We start from the raw sequence: 24,746 nt of genomic DNA on the forward strand, positions 1-24,746 counted from the left end.
TGGGACTTTGTTAATTTAGTATTTAGATTTTTCCATGATCCTTGTTTGCCTTTTTGTCAATACTTTTCTGAGACTACTGCATTCCAGCCTTGCCTCCCTGCTTCCCTGCAATTGGGTCCTCCATCCTTTTGCCTCAACACCACAAAAACCTGCATCTGTGACAGAGACGGAGTATTTCAAACACTCCTGTTACAAAGCAAAACTGTTCCAACATAAAAGGCATACAGACCCCATCATTTTGTATGACGATGCAGCTAAACAGACAGGTTTCAGAGGGAGAAGGGAAAAAAAAAACCTAAAGTCATCGAATTTTGTAGTTCCAGCAATAGTTCTAGGAAAAATACATTTTAAATGTCCTACGATTTGGATCTTCTGTGACTGTTGTTGGGCATTTCAGGCCACCTGTGCATGCTGTTTGGCAAGAAGCAGTGAGTAGAGAGCTTCTTGCGTTAGCCGCAAACCAACACTAAAGTTAACCAAATGTTTAAAGGTTGTTTTATTGTTTGTAACTACTAATATTGAGCATATCTGTGGACTTAAGGAAGTACAATTTAAGATGTGGTGGTTTTTGAAGCTGTGACTCCTGCCTCATTCCACTCTTTTTGGAAATACAAAAATATATTATTCTACATTAGTTTGTGCTAGCAGCTAGTTAGCCATTAGCTAGCCCTTAACTAGCCAGCCGCCATTCACCATTGAGCGTTTTATTGTTTCTAATGTACTAATATTGTCATACTTAAGGAAGTAAAGTTTAAGCGTTTTTAGATTTATGTAATCGGCATCCTTGGGTTCCCTAGAAATACAAAAATAAATAACATGTTATAGGACATTTTAGTGAGCTGGCCACCACCTTATGCATAACCCTTGAGATTACAAGGTAGGAGAGTTATAGGTGTGCATTTTCTTTTACATTAGTGGTTGATTTCATATTTTACTTTTGTGAAACGTGAACTTTACATGAAGAGTGTTTTATTGTTTCTAACATTAATTTTAGACTGTTTAAAATCTGCTCATACTTCTATGACAGTTAAAAACGTTGAAACGTTACTTACAGTATATAGGTTTTAAGAGGCAAAGCTGATCTCATTGGGTAAACTGAATGGATTGTGTTCCACATAAGTGGTTCCTCTGTACTGTATACATAGAGGTGCAACAAAATAAACAATTCAAATACAAATGGGACATCATGGTGCTCTCTAATCCGGTCAAGAGAAAAAAAATTCTGATTACCTGTCGCTGGAAGTTCAGGAGCCGGAGTGCCTTGAGCTCAACTGTGGCCTTGGTCCTCAGGTCGGGTGGAAGGGAGCCCGGCAGACTCTCCAGTTCTTGGATGCGATGCGCAATCCGAGCCTGCAGCCTGGTGGACGTCATTATGAAAGTGATTATTTCCAATCAATCACTTTAGGGATACGAAACACAGTCTTTCTACCTATACTCCCTCTCCTGTAGGATGCCCACCGGGTCCAAGCCCTGAGGCTTCTGGATGGGCGTGACGCGGTTCTGCTTCTGTTGCATCTGCAGCATGGGGGACACTTGCTGGCCCATTGGCTGAGGAGCTACGGAGCTGCCTGGCAAAGGCCCAGTTGGCACGGCAGCGGCCTGGGGGGGGGCGGGCGATGGGCGGCCGCCATTGACAGGGGCGAGGTGCTTGGGGGCACCAGCTGGATTATCACCTCCTTGGCCTGAGGAAGAGGAAGCTTTTGATTGGTTCAGTCTCTTAAATTACTAAAAATTGAATTTTGGAACCAAGGCACCATTGGTATAGTGCCTTGTAAACAACAAACTCTGATTTGAGTTTGTGCTGTCTGACAAGGAGCAGAGTTGAGTTTATGGGCCTATGTTAGCGAGCTAGCCGTCATCGGCCATTAAAGTGGACATACTATGTTATGACTTTATAATTTCTTGTGTACAAGTAGTTTTTCTTTGCTACTGCTTGTTTCCTCCTCCTCCTCCTCTTCCCTAAAATAACCAAAGCCAGAGCTTTCTTTTGCAACAATGGCAAATAAATATTGCTGAGGTAGAGTCTTCTTCTCGTTTACCAGCGGGAAAACCCTTCCTGTTACTTCCTGGTAGTCTGCTACGTCAGCACTTCCAAATATGGGCATGCTTGCAACAGGGCGCTGTCGTCCTCGCAAGCTGCCCTGCAGCCTTTTCGCTGGCCAAATATCCATTTTTCAACAACGGCTCCAGTCCAACTAGCACGTCAAAGCCAAAACCTAAGCAGAGCAGGAGTATTGTACAGATTGGACCAGTGTTACAAGCTAGAATGTTTGGCTTAGGCATTTGCTACATGAGCCACATTCACAGATCTGAATACTAATTGACCCAGAATAAGGTGTTGCAGTATTTTATCCGTAAATACTTGGGCTTTGGAACTGGATGGTCATGGTTCAATTCCTGCTCTGGACAAAATGTAAAAATGGCAACAAGTTGTTGGAGAGATGCTCGTCTGCTTCCTGGCACTGTTTAAGTGTCCCTTTCACATTCCTCCTTTCTCAATTCCGTGAGGGATTATGAACATTAATTAAATTAATTCGGCAGCTACGTGCTTAAGTGCTGCCTCATCCGGTGAAAATACAATCTAGTTGTTATAGGGGCAGGTATAGGTATGTTTGCATTAGTCAATAAGCAGTGGCTTCATGAAGATGTGATTACATTTAAGTCCGTACACAGAGGGGTGAACATTGTCTCTGGAGGGAGTCTCAAGAGTCTCCAGTAACACCACCAAGAGTCGCTAGATTTGTTGCTAGTCGCTTTAAAAAAACGAATGTTGCTAGAAGGAGCAAAAAAGTCACCAAATAAAGTCATTAAGTCGCCAAGTTTGCAACTTAGCTTCACAAACTTAACAATGAACTAAACTCCTCCCCGGTCATCATGGTAACGAAAACCGTAATCGTTATTAATATAAGCCAGAAACCCCCCACCCCTCCAAGACCAACTGATTTAATTCAGGGTGTTACAAGGGAATTCTTAGTTTTCTGTCATTCTTTATCCTTATCCTGACCGAAGAATTTCCGAGACCCGTTAAGACTCTGGCAAACAGTACTAAACTGTGAAAAACATGTTTCCTTTAAGACCTTAACAAACTGTGAAGCTAAGCTGTAGACTACTACAGTATATAGGACTTTCTTGAGGCTTCTCATTGGCTAAAACAGTCTTAGATTTCAGGGCTTCTCATTGGCTAAAACAGTCTTAGATTTCAGGGTTCCAGCGCTGCCTCTTGCTTTTGTATTTACTAAACACCTTGTGAATGCATTTTTATGTGGTTAGAGACTTTTTATGAAACACTGAGTGAAGACACTGATAAAATGTATTGTAGAAGAACCTTGAGGCAGCAGAACCTGGAATGTTTTGTTATTGGGCGGATTTAATGAAACAACGATTTGCTGTCTCCTTCGTAGGTTTGAAAGGTTGAAAAACCTTGCATTGGAGTTACATCAACTTAATTCAAAAGGTGAGGGCTTTCTTTGTCATCTTGCCTGAATCAGAAAGCGAAGAAAAGCGAACAATTGATGTGGTGGTGTTTAAAGGAATTAAAATTCGATTCATCCCATTTCTAGAAACAGCCTTCAGCATCCTTTTCATTCAAGCAGGGAAAACTTTTGTGGGTTCACAAATGTTTTATTCTCTTTTGAGTACTGCAGTCATTTTAAATTGTTTAAAAGATGTACAATGCCCCGAGTCAGCAATGGGGGCATGGAGGTCTTCAATTCAAGAGCAGGTTATATTAAAAAAAATTACAAAAATAAAAAAATAAATAAATTTTAAAAAGCTGGTACTTAAAAGGGGACTTATTATGGAAAATTGACTTTTTCATCACTTGTATACAAATCGTTTGGTCTCTGGAGTGCCTGCCCACACATTAAGTGTGAAATGAGAAAAACAAAATTTCTTGTTTTCTGCCTATTTTTGACGTGTCGAGCAAACCATTTAGTGTCTATGAGCAAACTATTCTGAATGACCTAATTGACATAACAACCCCACACAGTTACTCCACCCATGACTAGGCAAATAGGCTAGGCGCACAGCCAGTGGCACTTTCAAGCGACGGCCTGGAGTCCAGATGGGGTATTTGTGTTTGGCTATGTGTACTCTGCATGCGACACATTCACAGATCTGAAAACTAATTGACAAGTATGTGAAGTATGTTTTTATTGTCTTTACGGGCACTTCATTACTTCCGCAAGAAGAATCCACTTGATTACTCGCAACACCCTAGGTCATCAGGCTAAGGAGAGCTTATCCTTGGCACCTGGGAACGGTTTTAATTGTGGAGAAAAAAATGGAATATGTATATTGCAATGGATGGCATGCTGTGTTAAAGAAAACTGGAAAATGAGACATTTTACACCCAGGAGCAGTGTTGCCACAGTTACCTTGAAAAGGTAGCTTAGTTACTTTACTGATTACTTTAGCTTAAAAGTAACTTAATTACTTTACTGATTACTTGATATCAAAAGTAACTAAATTAGAAAAAAGTAACTTTTTAGTTACTTTCGGCAGCTGCCAAGTGGCAGGAATATCACTTATCCACAGTACAAAAAAAGCATTAGCTTAACCGTACCCATTAATTGGTAATTTACGCCACACAAGTTACAGAATTATGTCATCAACATGAAACAATAACTTAAATATTAATGTAGTTAAAGCCACATTAAATCAGCAACTTAGTGCAGACTTGACATGCCAACACAGTACAGTAAGTACCTAAACGTAAACAAGCACACCATTCCCAGTACATTTCTCTAAAGACTTAGCTGATAGATAAGATACCGTAATATTGCGTGTATAATGTGCATCCATGTATAATACGCACCCCCAAAGTTGACCTCAAAATTCTGAAAAACCCTTCTACTTATGTATAATGCATTTTTACTAGGTTTTACACGATCAGAATTTTTGGGGCCAATCGGCGAGTTTAAAAAAACGATAACAGAGCAGATCACAAGATGGAGCAATATGTCTATTTAAATGACTTGTTCATTGACTGCATATACTTGTGTACTTAATTGCTCAAAAAATTATATTTACAATAAATAATGTATCTTTGGTTCATCTATTTATGCCAGTGAGGCATAGTGACAGACAGAATAAATGAATGCTCTTCTATTAGATGGCAGGAAGTACATACAGCAATTAATGTATCCGCTTTTTGTGATATTTTTGTTTGTTGGTGTGCCATGAGATTTTTCAATTGTAAAATATGTGCCTTGGCTCCATAAAGGTTGGAAATCACTGCTCTAGTCAGATCATGTATTCTAATCAGTCAGGTCAAACCAACATTACAACATGACAGAAATAATGGGTGCTAATTTACTGTAATTAAATTACTTTATTTTTAATTAAATGACTTCACCCACACCGAAACCTTAGCGCATGATTCGACAGAACGCTCGCATGTTCGCCTACAATCATTAGTGCTAGCACTAGCTTGCTAGGCTACATAACGTTTTGTTGCCTACTTGCAAGCCGTAACGTATTGAAATTGCGTGAACATACTTCAAGCAAGCCTTGAACGAACATCCTCTCCCAAGAACCAGTGACCATCAATACACGTTTTCCCCCATTTTGTTCTTATAAACACACGGCGCGATCCATTATTGTTGTCGTCGCAATAGTAACAAGTGTATCCGGTCGCGTTTGAGTTGACAAGATGAAGCCCAGTGATCATAAAAAACGGGATATGGTGGCATCGGAATACAAGATTTTATCGCAGAAGTCTGACATAGTGCAATCGTGAAAGACGAAATTTTTCTTGTAGTCGGCATTACGTGTTGTCTGTCCCACACCGCCGACGTTTTTTTTTTTTTTTTTTAAATAACTTTATTGGTGGTCAGATATTTACAGTACTACATCAAGAGTCACGTGATAAGGCTAAACATAAATTAGCTTTTGTATTCTAATATACTGTACATGACAGCGTCGAGAATTATTCTGAAGTGAAGCACTTTATTTGAACACGTAATACTTGTTTTATTTACTTGCTCTTATTTTGGAAGTTCACAGCCCTACTTTTATTTAATAAATGAGAAAAAAAAAAACTGTTGTGCTCATATGTTTTGATTACCCAGGCAGAATCTGTAAGATGTGTACAATTCTCTAAAGAAAACATGAAGGGCCAGGCGAAACGCATTTAATTTTATTTTAATGATTTTCAAATTAAACGGTCAAGCATTTCAGAAAAGCATTATCATTACGCCAGCCATGCAGCGCGTTAAACCAGCTCACAGATTCCAGACGAATACGAAACAAAACATAACCATAAAGAAATTAATGATGGTCGTTGTTCAGTCAGTCATATTTTTAAAAACAATTATTTCACAAATTCTAACAGGGTATGTAAACTTATGAGCACAACTGTACAAAAATGCAGTCATGTGTACCCCCTGTCTTATTGGAATGAAAGTGTAGGTTACACCTTTTTCATAACCACTAGGTGGCGGTGGCATATTAGAATGAAAGTGTACACCTTTTTCATAACCTGTAGGTGGCAGTGGCATTTTGGAATGAAAGTGTACAGCTTTTTCATAAAAGTGGGAAAGTTTTTTCTATTTTCTCCTATACCAATGTATATTGCGCACTATTGACATTTGACAAGTTTGGGGTGTAAAAAATGCGCATTATACACGAGAAATTACGGTAGATGCAGATTGTGGTCCATTAAGGCAACTGTGTATTGTGTGTGCACATAAACGTGAAAGTGAGTGACATATACACACACAAACACACACCACTGCTCCCACCACATTAATTTTGATGCTAAGAGGGAGAAAATATTTTCGCTCCCAGTAACCAGCTCTTTAACTAGCAAAGCTGTGGGTGATTGACGGGATGGGAGAAGCACTTACTACGGAACGTCAGCCGTGCAGCGCGTTAAACCAGCTCACAGACTCCAGACGAAGTTGAAAGTTCTCACTTTTCATTGTCAATATTATTTAAGCTAAGTATTGCAAGTCCTTCAGTGAGTCAGTCCTTACCCTCCATGACCGATTTACGACTGCACACTTCGGTATGAATAATTAACCCACAGTGTATTAAAACTGTATTCTTAATGTGTAAATAAAAAAGTAAAAACAATCAAATACACGTTGTGCTAAGGAAATTAACAAAGTGCTGACAGTGAAATTGTGCATTTCTTTGCACTTTTATGGTACTGCACCATCACTGTGCATTGTGTAATAATCACTTCCCAAACGCTTCTCAATTAAATGCTTCTGCACGGCTGGACTGCTCTTTGTTTGAATCACCAGTTACAAATTTGTACTTGGTGATAAGACATTGATGATACAAAAGTAACTATTGTTGGTTTGAACGTTACTTGGCTCGTTACTCAAAATGGTGGTATTTGGAGTAACGCGTTACTTTGTAACTTTGTTACTTTGTAACGTGTTACCGGCATCACTGCCCAGGAGTTTACATACTGTCAACCTAAGCGCTCATAAAGTACTGCGGTTTCACCATCACTTATCACTGAAATCGACAAAGTGTTGCAGAAACCTTCTGAGTTTCAAAACTATGCATTACTGGAAACAAGATGAGGATATTCCTTAGACTGAAGGGAAAACTAGTCTGCTCATTGACAGCAAAAGAAATGGACATCAAATGCGAATGTATTTCAAAGAATTCCCTTCAGCTCTCTTTCAAATAGAAGAGGGTGTGACGCAAGACAAGACACCAAAGTTTAGTCAGCTTCAAATTCTACTTTTCATGATGTGTGGCATGAAAGGGTGTGTTCCATTTCACTGCCATGCAAACTTTTGTTTTTATATATTTATTATTATTATACATTTGTTTGTGCTATTAACGGGTGGATTTGCTGTCTCAAGACAAATACGAGACAAGATCATTACACCTGGATCTGACAACACCTTTCACCTGAATCAGGTCTGTTTCAGATCATTTGATGTCAAATGTCCTTTCTGTCTATGGCAAAAATAAAAGGATTAGTCTAACTATACTTTTGGAGGAGAGTGTCTATACTAGGGGTGGAACAAATGGTTTGGTTCGACTGTTTCGGTTTGGTCCACGTGTCCCATTCGGTTTAGAACACGTGCAACTTTTTTTTTTCTTTTCCATTTACCAATGAGGCGACGTGTGTACACTCCAGAGCACAGTAGCAAGTCAGCCAAGATGGCAGCACGGACATGTTATCTGCGTCATATCCTCCAGCGATGCAGCAGCCAATCATATTGCAGCAGGGCGTCACCGGAGCTCTTGCGGTGGAGAGATGAGATAGAGTCTCTGTAGAAGTAGTAGGCTTTCAACAGTAGTACCACGTCTTTAACTCTCCAATGCAAGAGCTCTGGTACATAACACAGACGACTTGGAATTACAACTAGCTGGAAATCGCTATGTTTATGAGGTGTTTTGATTACCACAGAAACTTTGCTTCACCGGAACATGTGGAATGCTAGCATGCAACGAGCTAGCCTTCAAAAAGTGGGAGGCATAAACACCAACTGTGATACTTCCTACACCGTTTACCAGTTTTGGATGTTAAAGCACATGCTGTTTGTTTCATTCCAAATCCATTGTGGTGGTGTTTATAGCCAAAAAGATCTCCATGTCCCAATATTTATGGACCTGACCAGAAGTACACTGTATCACTGCTGCTAGTAACATAAAGATGAAGTTTATAGAGTTAACTTTCTGAATGAGCTGAGCTCATTCACATATGATTATCATCAGTAAATCTTTGTCGAGCCAAGGCACCTATTTTATATTAGAAAAACCTCACGGTCAACCACCATACAAAAATAACATAAAAAGTATGAATATTGAAATAATGATCTTATCTCAGTTTAGTCACAAATGTACTTACGCACTGTGAAGTCTGGGCTTCTTTAGTTGAACACAAAGCTGATATTTTTGTGAGGGGCCATGACTTGTGTTGTATGAATTGCAATTGGTGGATGGATACACAAGTTTTTTTTGTACCTTTCGCCATCCAATGGAAGCGCATTTAATTAATTGTTCTGCCTGTCACTATAACAAATGTATAATTCTGATTAATAAAAAATAATTCAAATAATTATAATACCATAACAACAATAATGATGAATAACATGTATGCACTCGAAAGCATTTGGGGTTTGTCATTGTTCTTAAATCGGATGCTATACATTTTAATACCATTTATTTTTATTATTAGATATATTTATTTTGTCTTCAGTTTTATTTATTGTATGAATGTTGTCTTTTTGGAGTCCTCGGAGGGGGTGCTGGAGAGCACTCAAGCTGGGGACTCCATCGTTCTGCTGGGGGACTTCAATGCTCACGTGGGCAATGACAGTGAGACCTGGAAGGGCGTGATTGGGAGGAACGGCTCTCCCGATCAAAACCCAAGCGGTGTTCTGTTATTGGACTTCTGTGTTCAAGCATAAGGGTGTCCACACGTGCACTTGGCACCAGGACACTGCTGGGAAAGTCTGGCGGAATACCCTGTCAGAAGGAGTTTCAACTCCCACCTCCGACAGAACTTTGCTCATGTTCCGAGGGAGGCGGGGGACATCGAGTCCGAGTGGACCATGTTCCGCACCTCCATTGGTGAGGCGACCGACCGGAGCTGTGGCCGTAATGTGGTTGGTGCCTGTCGTGGCGGCAATCCCGAGGGATGCCGTCAAGCTGAAGGAGGAGTCCTATCGGGCCTTTTTGGCCTGTGGGACTCCTGATGGGTACCGGCTGGCCAAGCGGAATGCAGCTTTGGTGGTCACTGAAGCAAAAACTTGGGCATGGGAGGAGTTCGGTGAGGCCATGGAGAAAGACTTCCGGACGGCTTCGAGTAAATTCTGGTCCGTCTCAGGAGGGGAAAGCAGTGCACCACCAACACTATGTATTGTGGGGATGGGGCTCTGCTGACCTCGACTCGGGATGTTGTGAGCCGGTGGGAGAATACTTCGAAGACATCCTCAATTCCACCGACACGCCTTCCCTTGAGGGAGCAGAGTCTGGGTTCTCTGAGGCGGACTCTCCTATCTCTGGGGTTGAGGTCACCGAGGTGGTTAAAAAGCTCCTCGGTGGCAAGGCCCCGGGGGTGGATGAGATTCGTCCAAGGCTCTGGATGTTGTAGGACTGTCCTGGTTGACACGCCTCCGCAACATCGCGTGGACATCGGGGACAGTGCCTCTGGATTGACAGACTGGGGTGGTGGCCCCCCTTTTTAAGAAAGGGGACCGGAGGGTGTGTTCCAACTACAGGGGGATCGCACTCCTCAGCCTCCCTGGTAGGGTCTATTCAGGGGTGCTGGAGAGGAGGGTCCGTCGGGAAGTCGAATCTCAGATTCAGGAGGAGCAGTGTGGTTTTCGTCCTGGCCGTGGAACAGTGGACCAGCTCTACACCCTTGGCAGGGTCCTCGAGGGTGCATGGGAGTTCGCCCAACCAGTTTACATGTGTTTTGTGGACTTGGAGAAGGCGTTCGACCGTGTCCCTCGGGGGGTCCTGTGGAGGGTGCTTCGGGAGTATGGGGTACCGAACCCCCTGATACGGGCTGTTCGATCGAAGTCAGAGTTTGGTCCACATATTCGGCAGTAAGTCGGACTCGTTTCCGGTGAGGGTTGGACTCCGCCAAGGCTGCCCTTTGTCACCAATTCTGTTCATAACTTTTGGACATAATTTCTAGGCGCAGCCGAGGCGTAGAGGGGGTCCGGTTTGGTGGCCTCAGTATTGCATCTCTGATTTTTGCAGATGATGTGGTTCTGTTTGCTTCATCAAGCCGTGACCTCCAACTCTAACTGGAGCAGTTCGCAGCGGAGTGTGAAGCGGTTGGGAGGATCAGCACCTCCAAATCTGAGACCATGGTCCTCAGTCGGAAAAGGGTGGCATGCCCTCTTCAGGTCGGGGATGAGATCCTGCCCCAAGTGGAGGAGTTCAAGTATCTTGGGGTCTTGTTCACGAGTGAGGGAAGAATGGAACGGGAGATCGACAGGCGGATCGGTGCAGCGTCTGCAGTGATGAGGACTTTGTATCGATCCGTTGTGGTGAAGAAGGAGCTAAGCCGAAAGTCGACGCTCTCGATTTACCGGTCGATCTACGTTCCTACCCTCACCTATGGTCACGAGCTGTGAGTCGTGACCGAAAGAACAAGATCCAGGATACAAGCGGCCGAAATTTGTTTCCTCCGCAGGGTGTCCGGGCTCTCCCTTAGAGATAGGGTGAGAAGCTCGGTCATCCGAGAGGATCTCAGAGTAGAGCCACTGCTCCTTCACATCGAGAGGAGCCAGATGAGGTGGCTCGGGGATCTGATTCGGATGCCTCCCGGACGCCTCCCTGGTGAGGTGTTCCGGGCACGTCCCACCGGGAGGAGACCACGGGGACGACCCAGGACAGGCTGGAGAGACTACATCCTTCGGCTGGCCTGGGAACGCCTCGGGATCCCCCCGGAAGAGCTGGATGAAGTGGCTGGGGAGAGGGAAGTCTGGGCGTCCCTGCTAAAGCTACTGCCCCCGCGACCTGACCTCGGATAAGCGGTAGAAAATGGATGGATGGATGGATGGATGGATGGATGTTGTCGTTATGTACTGTATAATTTCTGCTGCCTCTTGGCTTTTAAAAATAGATTTTATCTCTCAAAAAAAAAAATTATAAATGATAAATAAGTTAAATAAATGATAAATACAATTTTAATTTAGGCCCACCCTCAAGCTGCTGGACTGTGATGTTAGACCTTGAGTGACCGAATATTGGTAACATGTGCCGCTGTGGTTATGGTTTATAAACAGTTAACTTTCCCATATGTCTGTGTATGTGTGTTATGTGTGGAAAACAAACACACACACAAAACTGACATTTTTATGATGTCACCGAAGTCGAGTGAGCTTTTTCGTTCCAGCCCTTAGCTCGTTAGCTCGCAGGCTAGCAAATAATCACTTCACGTTCCCTTTGCCCCAGTTGTGTGGATCTACAGAGCAAACGCCGTTCTGCCAGCGGCTTGCTGTGTCGTGAGCGGTGCGGCGGGTGTTACCAGAGCAATGAAAATTTATTGATTCCAGAAAAAACTCCCGTGGCCATTGTATGGAACAATAACCTGCTCTACTCTGCCTCTGATTGGCAAGCACCAAGATAGGAATCATACTTTTAATTCGCTGGGTGTGGAAGTTCTTCTCCCACACACACAACCACCCGTCCGCACGCACGCACGCGCGCGCACGTCAACGGACGCAGATTAAATATGCTTCATGCGTCCCGGCTAATTTTTGCGCGTCTCAGACACAGGACGCACATCAAACAAGATCCCTGCAATGAGTATTCGATTAGACAGTGACGAATAACTTGCAAATCACAATTGAATTGTTCTTCCTTGTACAATTCAAAAATAATAGTCAAATGAAAAATCCAATTTGATTATTTGAAATCTATCAATGACTATTCGATTAGACAGTGACGAATGACTAGCAAATCACAATTGAATTGTTACTCCTTGTACTATTCAAAAATAATAGTCAAACAAATGAAAAACCCAATTTGATTATTTGAAAATTATCTATTGAACCGGTAAGAGAGGATGCTGGCACGTTTTGACTGATGCGTTATGACTAATGCGTTTTAGCTGCCACGTCTCTGGACAGAAATGATTTTTTTTAGTTTCAAATGGCTTACATTAACGAGGATCCCTGGCCGTACCTGGGCCACAAGTAGAACTGAAAACCGTGACTACAAAACCGAGATACGAACCGAACCATAGATTGTGTGATCTGTTCCACCCCTAGTCTATACTGTATATTGATTAGTAATTAGTAATACGTACCATCAGGCCAAGGTTTGGGTCCAGCGCCTTGACTGTGACCTTGGATGGCTGGAGTGGGACAGGGGCTGGACTGGGCTCCACCCAAAGGTGCCATTGGCATGCCTTTGAACCAGAACACACGCTCAAATGTTTGTCAAAAACAAAACGATTTCCAGTCACAAAACATTAACAATATCATTGTTGTCTGAGGACAACCTTGTAGGTCTACTTCATGATTTTAACTTTTAACTTAAGATTATCTGTTCTCCTTAAAACACGGTTGTAAAACGGACACAGCTAAATAACCAATACTAATGTTTGTTGTATGTTTTTATAAAACACTTAAAAACACAGTAGACACCTGTAGGTATGGGCCGATTACCATGTTGAAGGTATACCATGATTTTGAAAAGTCAAGGTTTCAATAACTGCTAAAACTGTCTGCTACAGGTAATTAGCTTTTTTTGAGTGGGTGATACCCGCCGCAATAGACTGGCCACTTGCAAAGACGAGACTGTCCCGCACTAAACACGCAGCTTCTTTGAAGTTAATGAGGGGAGCCGAGCTGCATTTTTCTCCTTCGCAGCTGAGCAGAGGTGGGGAGGGGCAGCAGTACACTACACACACAGGAAGGAGAGACACGCAAGCTGATAATAATAATAATAATAATAATAATAAGGAACAATTAAGAAAATGAGTGACAGCAGCCGGAAAAGGAGAAATCTCTGGATACATTTAAATTGTATTGACAATACAAAGCCAGAAGAAATATATATACAAAGGTGCCAGTGTGTCTAATGGAACTGTTGCTAACTTGCTGCTGATGCTGGAGACTGTGCATTGCAGCAACTTCAGTCCCTTCTCAGGGTCTGACATTAAGCATTTTTGAATGGAGGCCCGACACCATGAAGAAAGTTGTTGTGGCCCTCTCAGAACATGTACTGGCCCCGTATACTCATGATATAATAAGTTTTAGTGATCATTTCGTATTTAGCGTCTTTATACTGTATTATTTGAGCCCCTTTAAGAAATGATTAGTACAATTGCATTCATGGGTATGACTCTTTACTAACCTCACTAAAATCAAGGCATTCCAATTACAGAAATGAATAACGCTTCAAAGAATAAATCAATAGGGTTGGGCATCGAGAATCGAGAACCGATTGGAACCGGGATTAACATTCGGGTTCTCCCGGAATTGTTCAAATTAAAAAATTTCAGTTCCCAGTTTCGATGTCCACAGTCCAACGACTCAGAAGAAGTGGCGAAAACCAACGCGCACGAAGATGTGCTTGTGCCCAACGGCAGCGGCGAACAAAAGCGTGTTTTAACTATGTTAAAATGAATGACCACTCACCTCAGTGCAACACTTGGATTAAATATTGTATTGTGCAAAGGAGGCTTTCACGATGTGTAGAAGTCTGATGTGCTCCCTCCCTCTCCAAGACTCAGCCTACACTGTGCGTAACTTCAGTCAAGTTAGTTGGGTGAGTTAAACAATAAAATACGTCTATGCCAACATTGAGGCACTTAACAAGTTGAACAGTGGGTTGGACTCTTGCACTGATGGTTTTTAGAGTCTATTTTAGTCTTCAAACCAACAGAACAGCTGATGACAGACATAAAAATAAAATATATATTACTTTACCATACTGGTAAGAAAGTAAAAACAGTCGCATTACAAGCTTAACATTGAGCTAAAACTTCACTAAAGGTCAAACTAGCAACTTTACATCACAATGAATTGGGACAAAATTCACAAAAATGTCTCACAGTATCTCAAACACTAACCTTGTGTCTCATTGGTGGGTAGGTAAAGGAGTCAAAGTTTTACAGAGCATTTGGTTGCATTCATTACTCTTTTTTTGTTTTACTTTCATTTTTACCGGTGTCGTGTGAAGTTATTTTTTGCACCAAAATGCTGAGTTCTGGTAAGAACCCTTCAAAATAAAAGGCTACATGCTTAAAACAGGAAGTGAAGTTAAATCTTTCACATATAAACCATGATAACATGATGGATGACATGATAAAATACTCGCAAATAACTTTTAACAATGCTATATTTACCTTACAGCTAAAACAATAATTTATGAATATTAAGTCAATTGGGTTAGTTCTACACATATTTCCTTTTATATCATATGTTTGATATTGATACTGGTTATAAAGAACCCCAAGTAAAATGTTCATTTTAGTTTATGCTGCGGGCTGCTAAGAAAATGGATGTTCATAATTTGGACACCTTTTACTGAAACCATGCAAATTTTTTGACCCAGCCCCCTAAAAGAATCGGAATATAGCACTTTAAGTTGCTTTTTTTGGAGGAAAAAGCACATTATGAATAAAGTTTGATTGATTGATTGACTGATTGATTGATTGAAATATTCATAAGGGAATAACTTACAGTGGGTACGGAAATCATTCAGACCACCTTTAATTTTTCACTCTTTGTTATATTGCAGCCCTTTGCTAAAATCATTTAAGTTCATTTTTTTCCCCTCATTAATGTACACACAGGACCCCATATTGACAGAAAAAAAGCAGAATTGTTGACATTTTTGCAGATTTATTTAAAAAAAGAAAAACTGGAATATCACACAGCCATAAGTATTCAGACTCTTTGCTCAGTATTTAGTAGAAGCACCCTTTTGAGCTAATACAGCCATGAGTCTTTTTGGGAATGATGCAACAAGTTTTTCACACTGGATTTGGGGATCCTCTCCCATACCTCCTTGCACGTACCGCTTAGAATTAAGGCCAAAAAGCTCTATCTTGGTCTCATCAAACCAGGGAATCTTATTTTTCACCATCTTGGGAGTTCTTCAGGCGTTTTTTTTTTAGCAAACTCCATGCGGACGTTCATGTGTTTTGCACTGAGGAGAGGCTTCCGTAGCCCCGACTGGTGGAGGGCTGCAGTGATGGTTGACTTTCTAGAACTTTCTCCCATCTCCCGACTGCATCCCTGCAGCTCAGCCACAGTGATCTTTGGGTTCTTCTTTACCTCTCTCACCAAGGCTCTTTTCCCCCGATTGCTCAGTTTGGCCGGACGGCCAGCTCTAGGAGGGGTTCTGGTCGTCCCAAATGTCTTCTATTTAAGGATTACGGAGGCCACTGTGCTCTTAGGAACCTTAAGTGCAGCAGAATTTTTTTTGTACCCATGGCCAGATCTGTGCCTTGCCACAATTCTGTCACTGAGGTCTTCAGGCAGTTCCTTTGACCTCATGATTCTCATTTGCTCTGACATGCACTGAGCTCTGAGGTCTTATATAGACAGGTGTGTGGCTTTCCTAATCAACTCCAATCAGTATAATCAAACACAGTTGGACCCCAATGAAGGTGTAAAACCATCTCAAGGATGATCAGAAGAAATGGACAGCACCCGAGTTAAATATATGAGTGTCACAGCAAAGGGTCTGAATACTTATGGCTGTGTGATATTTCAGTTTTTCATTTTTAATAAATCTGCAAAAATTTCAACAATTAATTTTTTTGTCTGAAGTTAAAATGAAGTTAAATGATTTTAGCAAATGGCTGCAATATAACAAAGAGTGAAACATTTAAGGGGGTCTGAATACTTTCCGTACCCACTGTACATCTCTGAAGTTCGGATATTTTTATTTTTTTTGACAGTTTCCTTCTTCCCCCCAAAGAATGCTGCTGTTTCATACAACTCATGGGGGAAAAAAATCTGTTTCTTCTTACTTTATTATTGTATTTATTTATTTTCTCATGCTTTCTGGAGCGTTTCTACTTTTAAATGATCTTTCTTGCACTGTACACTGTTTTATTGTATTTTTATTTTGTATTATTTATGTTTTAAATGTTTGTAAGCTGATTTTTTTTTGCTTGCTTTTGCGTTTAATCATGTAAAGGACTGAGTTACTTTGTGTATGAAATGTGCCATATAAATACATTTGTTTTGCTTATTTTTCAGTTTGCAAATGTGGGGCAAATGAAAATGAAAAACAAAATCTGACTATCAACAACAAAACATAATTCAAGAGAATTTTGTAACGTTTTTTTTCCATTTGAATTGTTAATTATTTTCCCAATAACATGCTTTCATCAAAATTTAAATATAGTATCACTTATATAAATCCTCCTACCTTGAGGCCTGTTGTAAGGACTACCACTCTGTGACTGCTGCTGCTGCATTGTTGGTAGGCTCCTCTTGCCCTGCACGGCCATTTGGAGGTTCTCGGGCAGCAGCTGCCCGCGGCCCAGGACCTTGTAGGCCAGGATCTGAGCCCGGAGCTGCTGCAGTTGTGCCTGACTGAACGCTGTTGGCCCCCGGCCCTGCTGGCCCATTGCAGACATGTTGGGTATGGCGCCACTGCTCCCACCTCCTTGCGGGTCCATGGGCATCATGGGGCCTGGCTGGGACGGGGGGACGTGGGGGGGTGTGGGTCCTCCGCCACCGGCCATAGGGCTGGGCGCGTGCTCATGTACGCCCATTGGAGAAGGATGGGGTGACATATAGCCTAAAAGAGAAAGGAGGGTTCAAGACCAAAGAGCTTCATGTCTTTCGGCTCTATTTTTGTGACTGCCGTAAATCCGAGGTGGCACATACGAGTAACTCTCCAAGGAGGCGTGTTAGACTGGGTGTTGCTACTTTCGCAGACATGCGCAAGGCGCCGTATTAAAAAAAAAAAAAAAGGAGTTTTCTCATTTTATATTTGCGTGTTTAACTGTCCCGTTCAATAAACAGCTGAAAGTGCTTCGGTGAATGGGGCTGTCCTTGTCGACAGGTGAGGGCAGTACAGAACCTTAATTGCACCTTTTTCTCCCCCCCCTGTACTCGACCCATGGCGTATATGAAGCTCGCTCATAATTACATTTTTCGCTCGCAACACAAAGCAAATGTTCTCAAAAAACCTGTAAATTGGGGCACTCACAACTCAAGGTACCACAGTAGCTATCGTTGACACACATTAAAGCCCATTTAAACTGCTAACCAAAACAGCAGCGGAGGCACATGAACAGTCTCTCATTAATTAAGAGTGTCTGCACAGTATGTGCAGTATTCAAGACTATCTCAAGTTATGTGGCAACAATGCCTTTAAATGACGATTAGCGTTCCAGTAGAATATACTAATGTGGTTCCCGTACAATGTTGTCTAAGGGGCCTATCTCACTGTCGGAGACGTCACCAAGACTGCCATGGCTGATAAGTCGCTGACCAAAGACCAATTTTATCGCCCAATATTACCCCTTTTAAAACCTTCGCCTAGGAAACCAAAATATTGCTTTCACTCTCACCAGGAAGATGTCTGGGAGACGGCTCCAGACAATGCGACAACCAATTCACCCCTAAGTCACTGATAAAAGGCCTATATTCTTTAAACAAATATATAACATATTTTGTGTGTCTGTTTTAATTAATATTATTATTATTTTTTTTTTTTTTTGAATACAGAGATGGAGGAAAGTCAATATTGACTGATTGGCTACAGAGAGTGAGACATACAGTAAGTTTCCACATGTAATTAATTGATGTAGACTAAGGCATAATAATAATAAGGCATAATAGCTCGTAATTCAAACAACGCCATTTTAACATATGGGCTGAGTAATTAATAACATTTTAATCTTGATTTCAATTTTGCCTTCTGACAACTATAAAAACAAGCGGTGCTTGTTGTGTGCAGGTGCAGGTACAGCTAGTGCTTGCTGCCCATCAGCCATTTGAGATTTTGACAGCAAGAGAATAGCTTACTTACATCACTAGTAATTTATATATTCTTTTCTTTCGCTGTCGTACTTTCAAATGTAGGGGTGACGCCTCTGTGCTCTGCGCTCAGCCGCCGGAGCACAAACGCCTTGGGACAGTCCTCTATAAAGAGGAAAACACTTTAATGCCCGTAAAATTGAAAATTTTGGCACGATCATTCTGATATTTTCAGAGGTTGAAGTGGACAGAAGTAGAGATGTTCACATAACTTTTGGTGACGATTGATTGCAGTTTTGTGACATTAAGCTTTTTCCCTATAGTGAGCGTATGGAGGAGTCTCCAAAAGGTCGTGAACATGTTCGCTTTCATTGCGACTGCGTGGCGACATGGCTCGTCTCCAGGAGAAAGAAGAAAGAAATGTGCTCGGCCAGTATTTCAAGAAATACAGTTAAAAAAATTATTTAAATGTACCCTGGCTATGCTGGTCCATGGGGCTCTGTGGGGGGCCCATGCCACTGTGGAGGGTTCTCATGCCCACCCCTTTCATGTGACCAAAGTGCATCGCATCCGCCATGGCTTTATCGTTCATTCCCTCCATTGGCTGAAAAATCAAGAGCAATGATATTAATATAAGACTGCAATTTTAGTGTCAACAAATAATATAGTAGATCCTCTAAAGTGAGCATATTCGTTGCCATTTTTGTGTGATACCAACACAGTTGCTAGCCAGTGATGACAAGGAGGTTAACGGTGATAACCAGAGCCTGAAATGGAACTTACTGTGAGATAAGGTACACTGCCCTGGCTGCTAAGTACAATATCCCTAAAGCGGAAATAATAATAAAAAGTGGGTACCTTTTTTTAAACTTATTTCTACAATTGGATGGGTTAATTTTGATTACCTATGGGTGGAAAATGGTTTCCTCAGACCCAAAAAAATAAAGATTGACCAACGCTGCACAGGAACAGGTTCCAATGTCCATAATTATACATCAAGAATTGAATGAATTGTGCCGTGTTTCACCTTGTGCATAGAATACATGACATCTTGCGAGAAGTCACTCTGCGCCTGTGCCTGCATGCCATGGGGCCCATTGGGCGTTCCAGGCCCGGGGCTGGGTCCCATCATGCTGTGAACGGAGCCGGGCGAAGGGTCCGGTCCGGGGCTGGGGCCCAGGATGGGACCGGGTGAAAGGCCCGCACCTGGGGAAGGGCCAGGATGGGACATACCACCTGACAGGTCTGAAGGGGTAGACATGGACTGGAACGCCGAATGGTAAGCAGACTGTCTTAAGGGAAGAAAAAAAGCTTTCAGTGTCACCAACGATCAATTGAGAAACTGATTTGTCATGTAAAACACTTCAGACCTCCAGTGGGGCATAATTAAAACAGAGGTGAGACATCGAATTTAAGTTCATTAAAACGCATGTTACTCCCCCATTTCGAGGCTAAACCAAGGGTGCGCCCTCCATTTTGAGCCAAATCAAATGCATGTTATTCATCCATTTGAAATTAAATCACAAGTGAGCCCTCCATTTTGGCTCTATTAAAATGCACACTAGCCACACATTTTAAATTCTTTATAAATCCAGTCCTCAACCACTGGGCCACAGATTCTTACCTGTGCATCGGGCCAATTTGGTACTGGGCCGCACAGAGAGACTCAACAAAAAACACATATTTCATTGATCATCTGTGTCTGACAAGATTTATTTTATGTGACTCTGAACAATAAGACAAACCACTCATGTCGATCATGTGATACCATATATAGTCCACAAGCTAGCAAAAATGGGTAAAAAATAAAATTAAAATTAAAATACAAAACAAGCGTCCTTTTCGGAAAGGTAAAAAGGCCAAATGGTGAGACAGAAGAGCCAACAACTGAAAAATGAATTTGAGAGACAATATCAGCAGTCCTACTTCAAATACCTGTTTATTGCAACAGCTCGCAAATGAGGCAATGAAGCCTTCAAAACTGCCAATAACACACTGAATACCTAGCTCACATTGCCAGAATCCTATCTTTGTGAAGTGGGATTTTCTGCAATGACGGCTATCAAAAAAAAATTACCGGGTAGACTGGACAAGTGACACTTGGATGGGACCGGCTCCTTGAAGAGAAACACGCACAGGGATCCCACTAATTAACTATACTGGATACAATGTAATGGTGATTTGTATTTTCTATCATTGTCTTTAAATTGCTTCTATCCTGGGCCACAAAAATATTGGCTTACTTGAGACCTGTTTGACACTTGAGCCCTCCCTTTTGTGTCATCGACGGACGATTTTATCGGCCAATATTACCCCTTTTCAAATCTGGAAAACTTGGCTAGATTTTTGCCGATTTTTCTTTTTTTTTTATATACACATTGACATTACAACATAAGATAAAGATAATGACATTCAAACAAACAACAATAAAGGAAAAAAATAATACAATTAAAAGTCACAATGCACAAAACAAACAATTAGCATATCAAATGCACACAAAAAGATTTTTAGTGTTTAACTCCTTCTCTGTACATATACAACCCCAATTACAATGAAGTTGGGACGTTGTGTTAAACATAAATAAAAACAGAATACAATGATTTGCAAATCATGTTCAACCTATATTTAATTGAATACACTACAAAGACAAGATATTTAATGTGCAAACTGATAAACTTTATTATTTTTAGCAAATATTCATTAACTTGGATTTTTATGGCTGCAACTCGTTCCAAAAAAGCTGGGACAGGGTCATGTTTACCACTGTGCTACATCACCTTTTCTTTTAACAACATTCAATAAACGTTTGGGAACTGAGGACACTAATTGTTGAAGCTTTGTAGGTGGAATTCTCTCCCATTCTTGCTTGATGTACAGCTTCAGCTGTTCAACAGTCCGGGGTCTCAGTTATCGTATTTTACGCTTCGTAATGCGCCACACATTTTCAATGGGAGACAGGTCTGGACTGCAGGCAGGCCAGTCTAGTACCCGCACTCTTTTACTACGAAGCCACGTTGTTGTAACACGTGCAGAATGTGGTTTGGCATTGTCTTGCTGAAATAAGCAGGGGCCTCCATGAAAAAGACGTTGCTTGGATGTCAGGATATGTTTATCCAAAACCTTTATGTACCTTTCAGCATTAATGGTGCCTTCACAGATGTGTAAGTTACCCATGCCATTGGCACTAACACAGCCCCATACCATCACAGATGCTGGGTTTTGAACTCTGTGTCCTTAACAGTCTGGATGCTTCTTTTCCTCTTTGTCCCGGAGGACAAGACATCCACAATTTCCCAAAACAATTTGAAATCTGGACTCGTCGGACCAGAGAACACTTTTCCACTTTGCATCAGTCCATCTTAGATGAGCTCGGGTCCAGAGAAGCCGGCGGTGTTTCTGGATGTTGTTGATAAATGGCTTTTGCGTTGCATAGTAGAGTTTCAAGTTGCACTTACGGATGTAGCGCCGATTTACTGACATTGTTTTTCTGAAGTGTTCCTGAGCCCACCTGGTGATATCCTTTACACATTGATGTCGGTTTTGCCGCCTGAGGGATCAAATTCAATGTTGGTTTTCGACCTTGCCGCTTATATGCAGTGATTTCTACAAATTCTCTGAACCGTTTGATGATATTATGGACCGTAGATGATGAAATCCCTAAATTCCTTGCAACTGTACGTTGAGGAACATTGTTTTGAAACTGTTCGACTATTTTCTCATGTACTTGTTCACAAAGAGGTGAACCTCGCCCCATCATTGCTTGTGAATGACTGAGCAATTCACCGAAGCTCCTTTTATACCCAATCATGACACCCACCTATTGCCAATTAGCCTGTTCACCTATGGGATGTTGAGCATTCCTTAACTTTCTCAGTCTTTTTTGCCACCTGTCCCAGCATTTTTGGAACGTGTTGCAGCCATAAAATTCTAAATTAATTATTCTTTGCAAAAAACAATAAAGTTTATCTGTTTGAACATTAAATATTTTGTCTTTGTAGTGTATTCAATTAAATATAGGTTGAACATGATTTGCAAATCATTGTATTCTGTTTTTATTTATGTTTAACACAAGGTCCCAACTTCATTGGAATTGGGGTTGTATTTAAAATCTAACTCTGTCAAAGATGACTTGTTTTGACATTTGAGAAAGGCGTCTGTTTTTTATTTTAAGCTATCATTACATGACAAAGAGCATAATGGAATAGAACAAACGTGATTCAATGTTCAAGGCCATCATGCATATGTTTTGCTAGTAACGTCACTTATTATGTTGCTTATGCACTGCATACATTTATGACTTAAATCTAAAGATAAATTCATCAGTTAATGCTGTTTTGTATGTTTTTGTACTTGTAAATTCCTCTCTGTTGTAAAATTAAACAAATACTCAAGGACAAAGTATTGTAAAACAGTGAAATTTTCACATTTTTTTTCCTGCCAAATATCAGAATCGGCATCGACTTAAAACAAACATTATCTCCCCAGACACAGTAGCCGATTGGTTAGCACGACTGCCTTACAGTTCAGAGGATGCGAGTTCGCATCCAGGCTCCAGCCTTCCTGTGTGTATTTTGCATGTGTTTGTGTGGGTTTGTTCCAGGTAAAGTGAAAGTAAAAATTATGGCGTCTCTAGCAAATATTTTTAGAATCATTTAATCCATTGTTTCATCAAATAATCAGATACAAATTTATTTTCCATTAAAGTTAGCTGCAAAATCTTTTTTTATTGACCGATTATAGTTTATTCGCTGTTGTTTAATGATTAAACAAAACCAAGTCAACAACAATAAGCAATATCATACAAGCGGTAGTATTGTTGTACTCGCCAACCTTTTCAAAACAGAGCTATTTCTTGGGTACTGGTTGTTCTGAAGGGCTACTAGTTTAATATAGTACACTTCTGAGGCTGCTTCACATTCAACATGTCAATTACAGGTTATTCATACTACAGCTGCAAATAATAATTTTTGTACTAGATTAAACTATAGTTTTCATTGGTTATTGGTTTGATCAGTAATATGTCAGAAAACAAAAATGTTGATCATTGTTTTCCAAAGTAAAAGCAGATGTTTGAAAATGTCTTATTTTGATAAAATACAAAAGATGATCAATATGCTTCCATGAACGACTACAGAAAAGGAGAGAACATGCAACTGTTGAGAGGCTGAAATCAGATAAATTTGAACAAAAAGTTAAAAAATGGCTCGAACTGATTCATTGGTATCAAAAAAGTTGTCCATTATTTTTATGATCGATTAGTAGTCGATTAATTGTGACACCTCTAGTAAAAATCCTATTCTCAAAGCTGATTATATAAACTACTACTGCATATCATTATTACTACATCGAGTAGTTTCTATTCGGCTAGAAAGCTGCAGTTAGCACAAAGTATGACCAAAATCAATACTCCCCACATTGCTGTAAGTGGCAACGTTTCATAAAATACGAGTCATCCCAGCGTTAACCACAAGATAATGATGTTATTTAACGTGAGCACCGTTAGCTTTTTGCTCCAGGCACAGTTACTGACAAGGTAACGCTTGAAGAGGACCCCCCCCCCAAAGAAAAAAAAACAGTGGCCATCATGGCGGAATCATAGCGTAACTTGTGGGATCAAAGTCAAGACAGAGACCGTGGGTACAGGTAACTACGCGCGGCTCAGTTACATCTAATATGCCTAACGTGTTAGTGTATGTCCTTCAAGGCGCCCTCATGGGTCATTTTCTCGCTTCCCCTGAAAAACACGTACCCCCCCGCCCCCATCCCATCACACATTCGTACGGCTAACGGCTAAGCTAACGCTAGGCTGGGTGGCTAACGTGTTAGCTGGTTCTGGTTCTGTGGACTCGCTCTCTCGCTCTCTCGCTCTCTGGCTTCCTCTCTCTCTCTCTTCCAAAGCGAGTGGTCCGCGTCAGAAAAGTTTTTGACAGCTACGAGAGCGCAACACGGTTAAAACACGCCGCACACGGTGACAAGGCCCTCGCGTCCCCGCGCGGAGATCATTTACCTCTCGGCCCAAGCGAAAGTGGCACGCAGAAGCAGATGAAAATATTCGAATGTTTCTCTAAAATATGACCGCAGTCGTCAAGTTAACTCCCCCTCCGTGCTGTTTTGCTGACATATTTAAAGTTGAGCTCGTTTGCGGCGTCGCCAATTGGCCAGATTTACAGGATGTCCCGCCTCTCTTCCTCTGCGCTGTCGTCTATTGGCTACTCTGCCTTGTCGATCATCGGGTTTCTTTCCTGGGTTTGTCTTGCAGTTTAGCGTACAACTAATTGCTTTAACTTTGTGGTGAAGTGGCAGCGGGAGAAGACGTTCATGTTAAAAGTGACTAGAACGGTTTGTGCACTAAATGAT

The 24,746-nt window shown here is 41.4% G+C and overlaps 1 protein-coding gene across 3 annotated transcripts in view; it reads right to left on the reverse strand.

Annotated features, from left to right (window-relative positions):
• The window catches only part of smarca2 (SWI/SNF related, matrix associated, actin dependent regulator of chromatin, subfamily a, member 2), a 92,280-nt gene extending 67,745 nt beyond the window's left edge, over positions 1-24,535 (reverse strand). For 2 of the 3 annotated variants that reach the window (XM_061767095.1, XM_061767093.1), the window contains exons 1-7: positions 24,397-24,524; positions 19,417-19,677; positions 18,864-18,993; positions 16,828-17,202; positions 12,743-12,844; positions 1,430-1,682; positions 1,231-1,357 (exon numbers count right to left, since the gene is read on the reverse strand). In XM_061767095.1, the coding sequence (XP_061623079.1) occupies positions 1,231-1,357; positions 1,430-1,682; positions 12,743-12,844; positions 16,828-17,202; positions 18,864-18,993; positions 19,417-19,650 (1,221 nt within the window). In that variant the 5' untranslated portion in view covers positions 19,651-19,677; positions 24,397-24,524. Of the gene's footprint in view, positions 1-1,230; positions 1,358-1,429; positions 1,683-12,742; positions 12,845-16,827; positions 17,203-18,863; positions 18,994-19,416; positions 19,682-24,396 lie in introns of all 3 variants that reach the window. The other variant, XM_061767094.1, reaches the window with a different exon arrangement.
• Positions 24,536-24,746: the final 211 nt, after the last annotated feature.

The sequence above is a fragment of the Phyllopteryx taeniolatus genome, chromosome 3 (genome assembly GCF_024500385.1).
Source record: "Phyllopteryx taeniolatus isolate TA_2022b chromosome 3, UOR_Ptae_1.2, whole genome shotgun sequence".
In the NCBI taxonomy this organism is placed as follows: domain Eukaryota; kingdom Metazoa; phylum Chordata; class Actinopteri; order Syngnathiformes; family Syngnathidae; genus Phyllopteryx; species Phyllopteryx taeniolatus.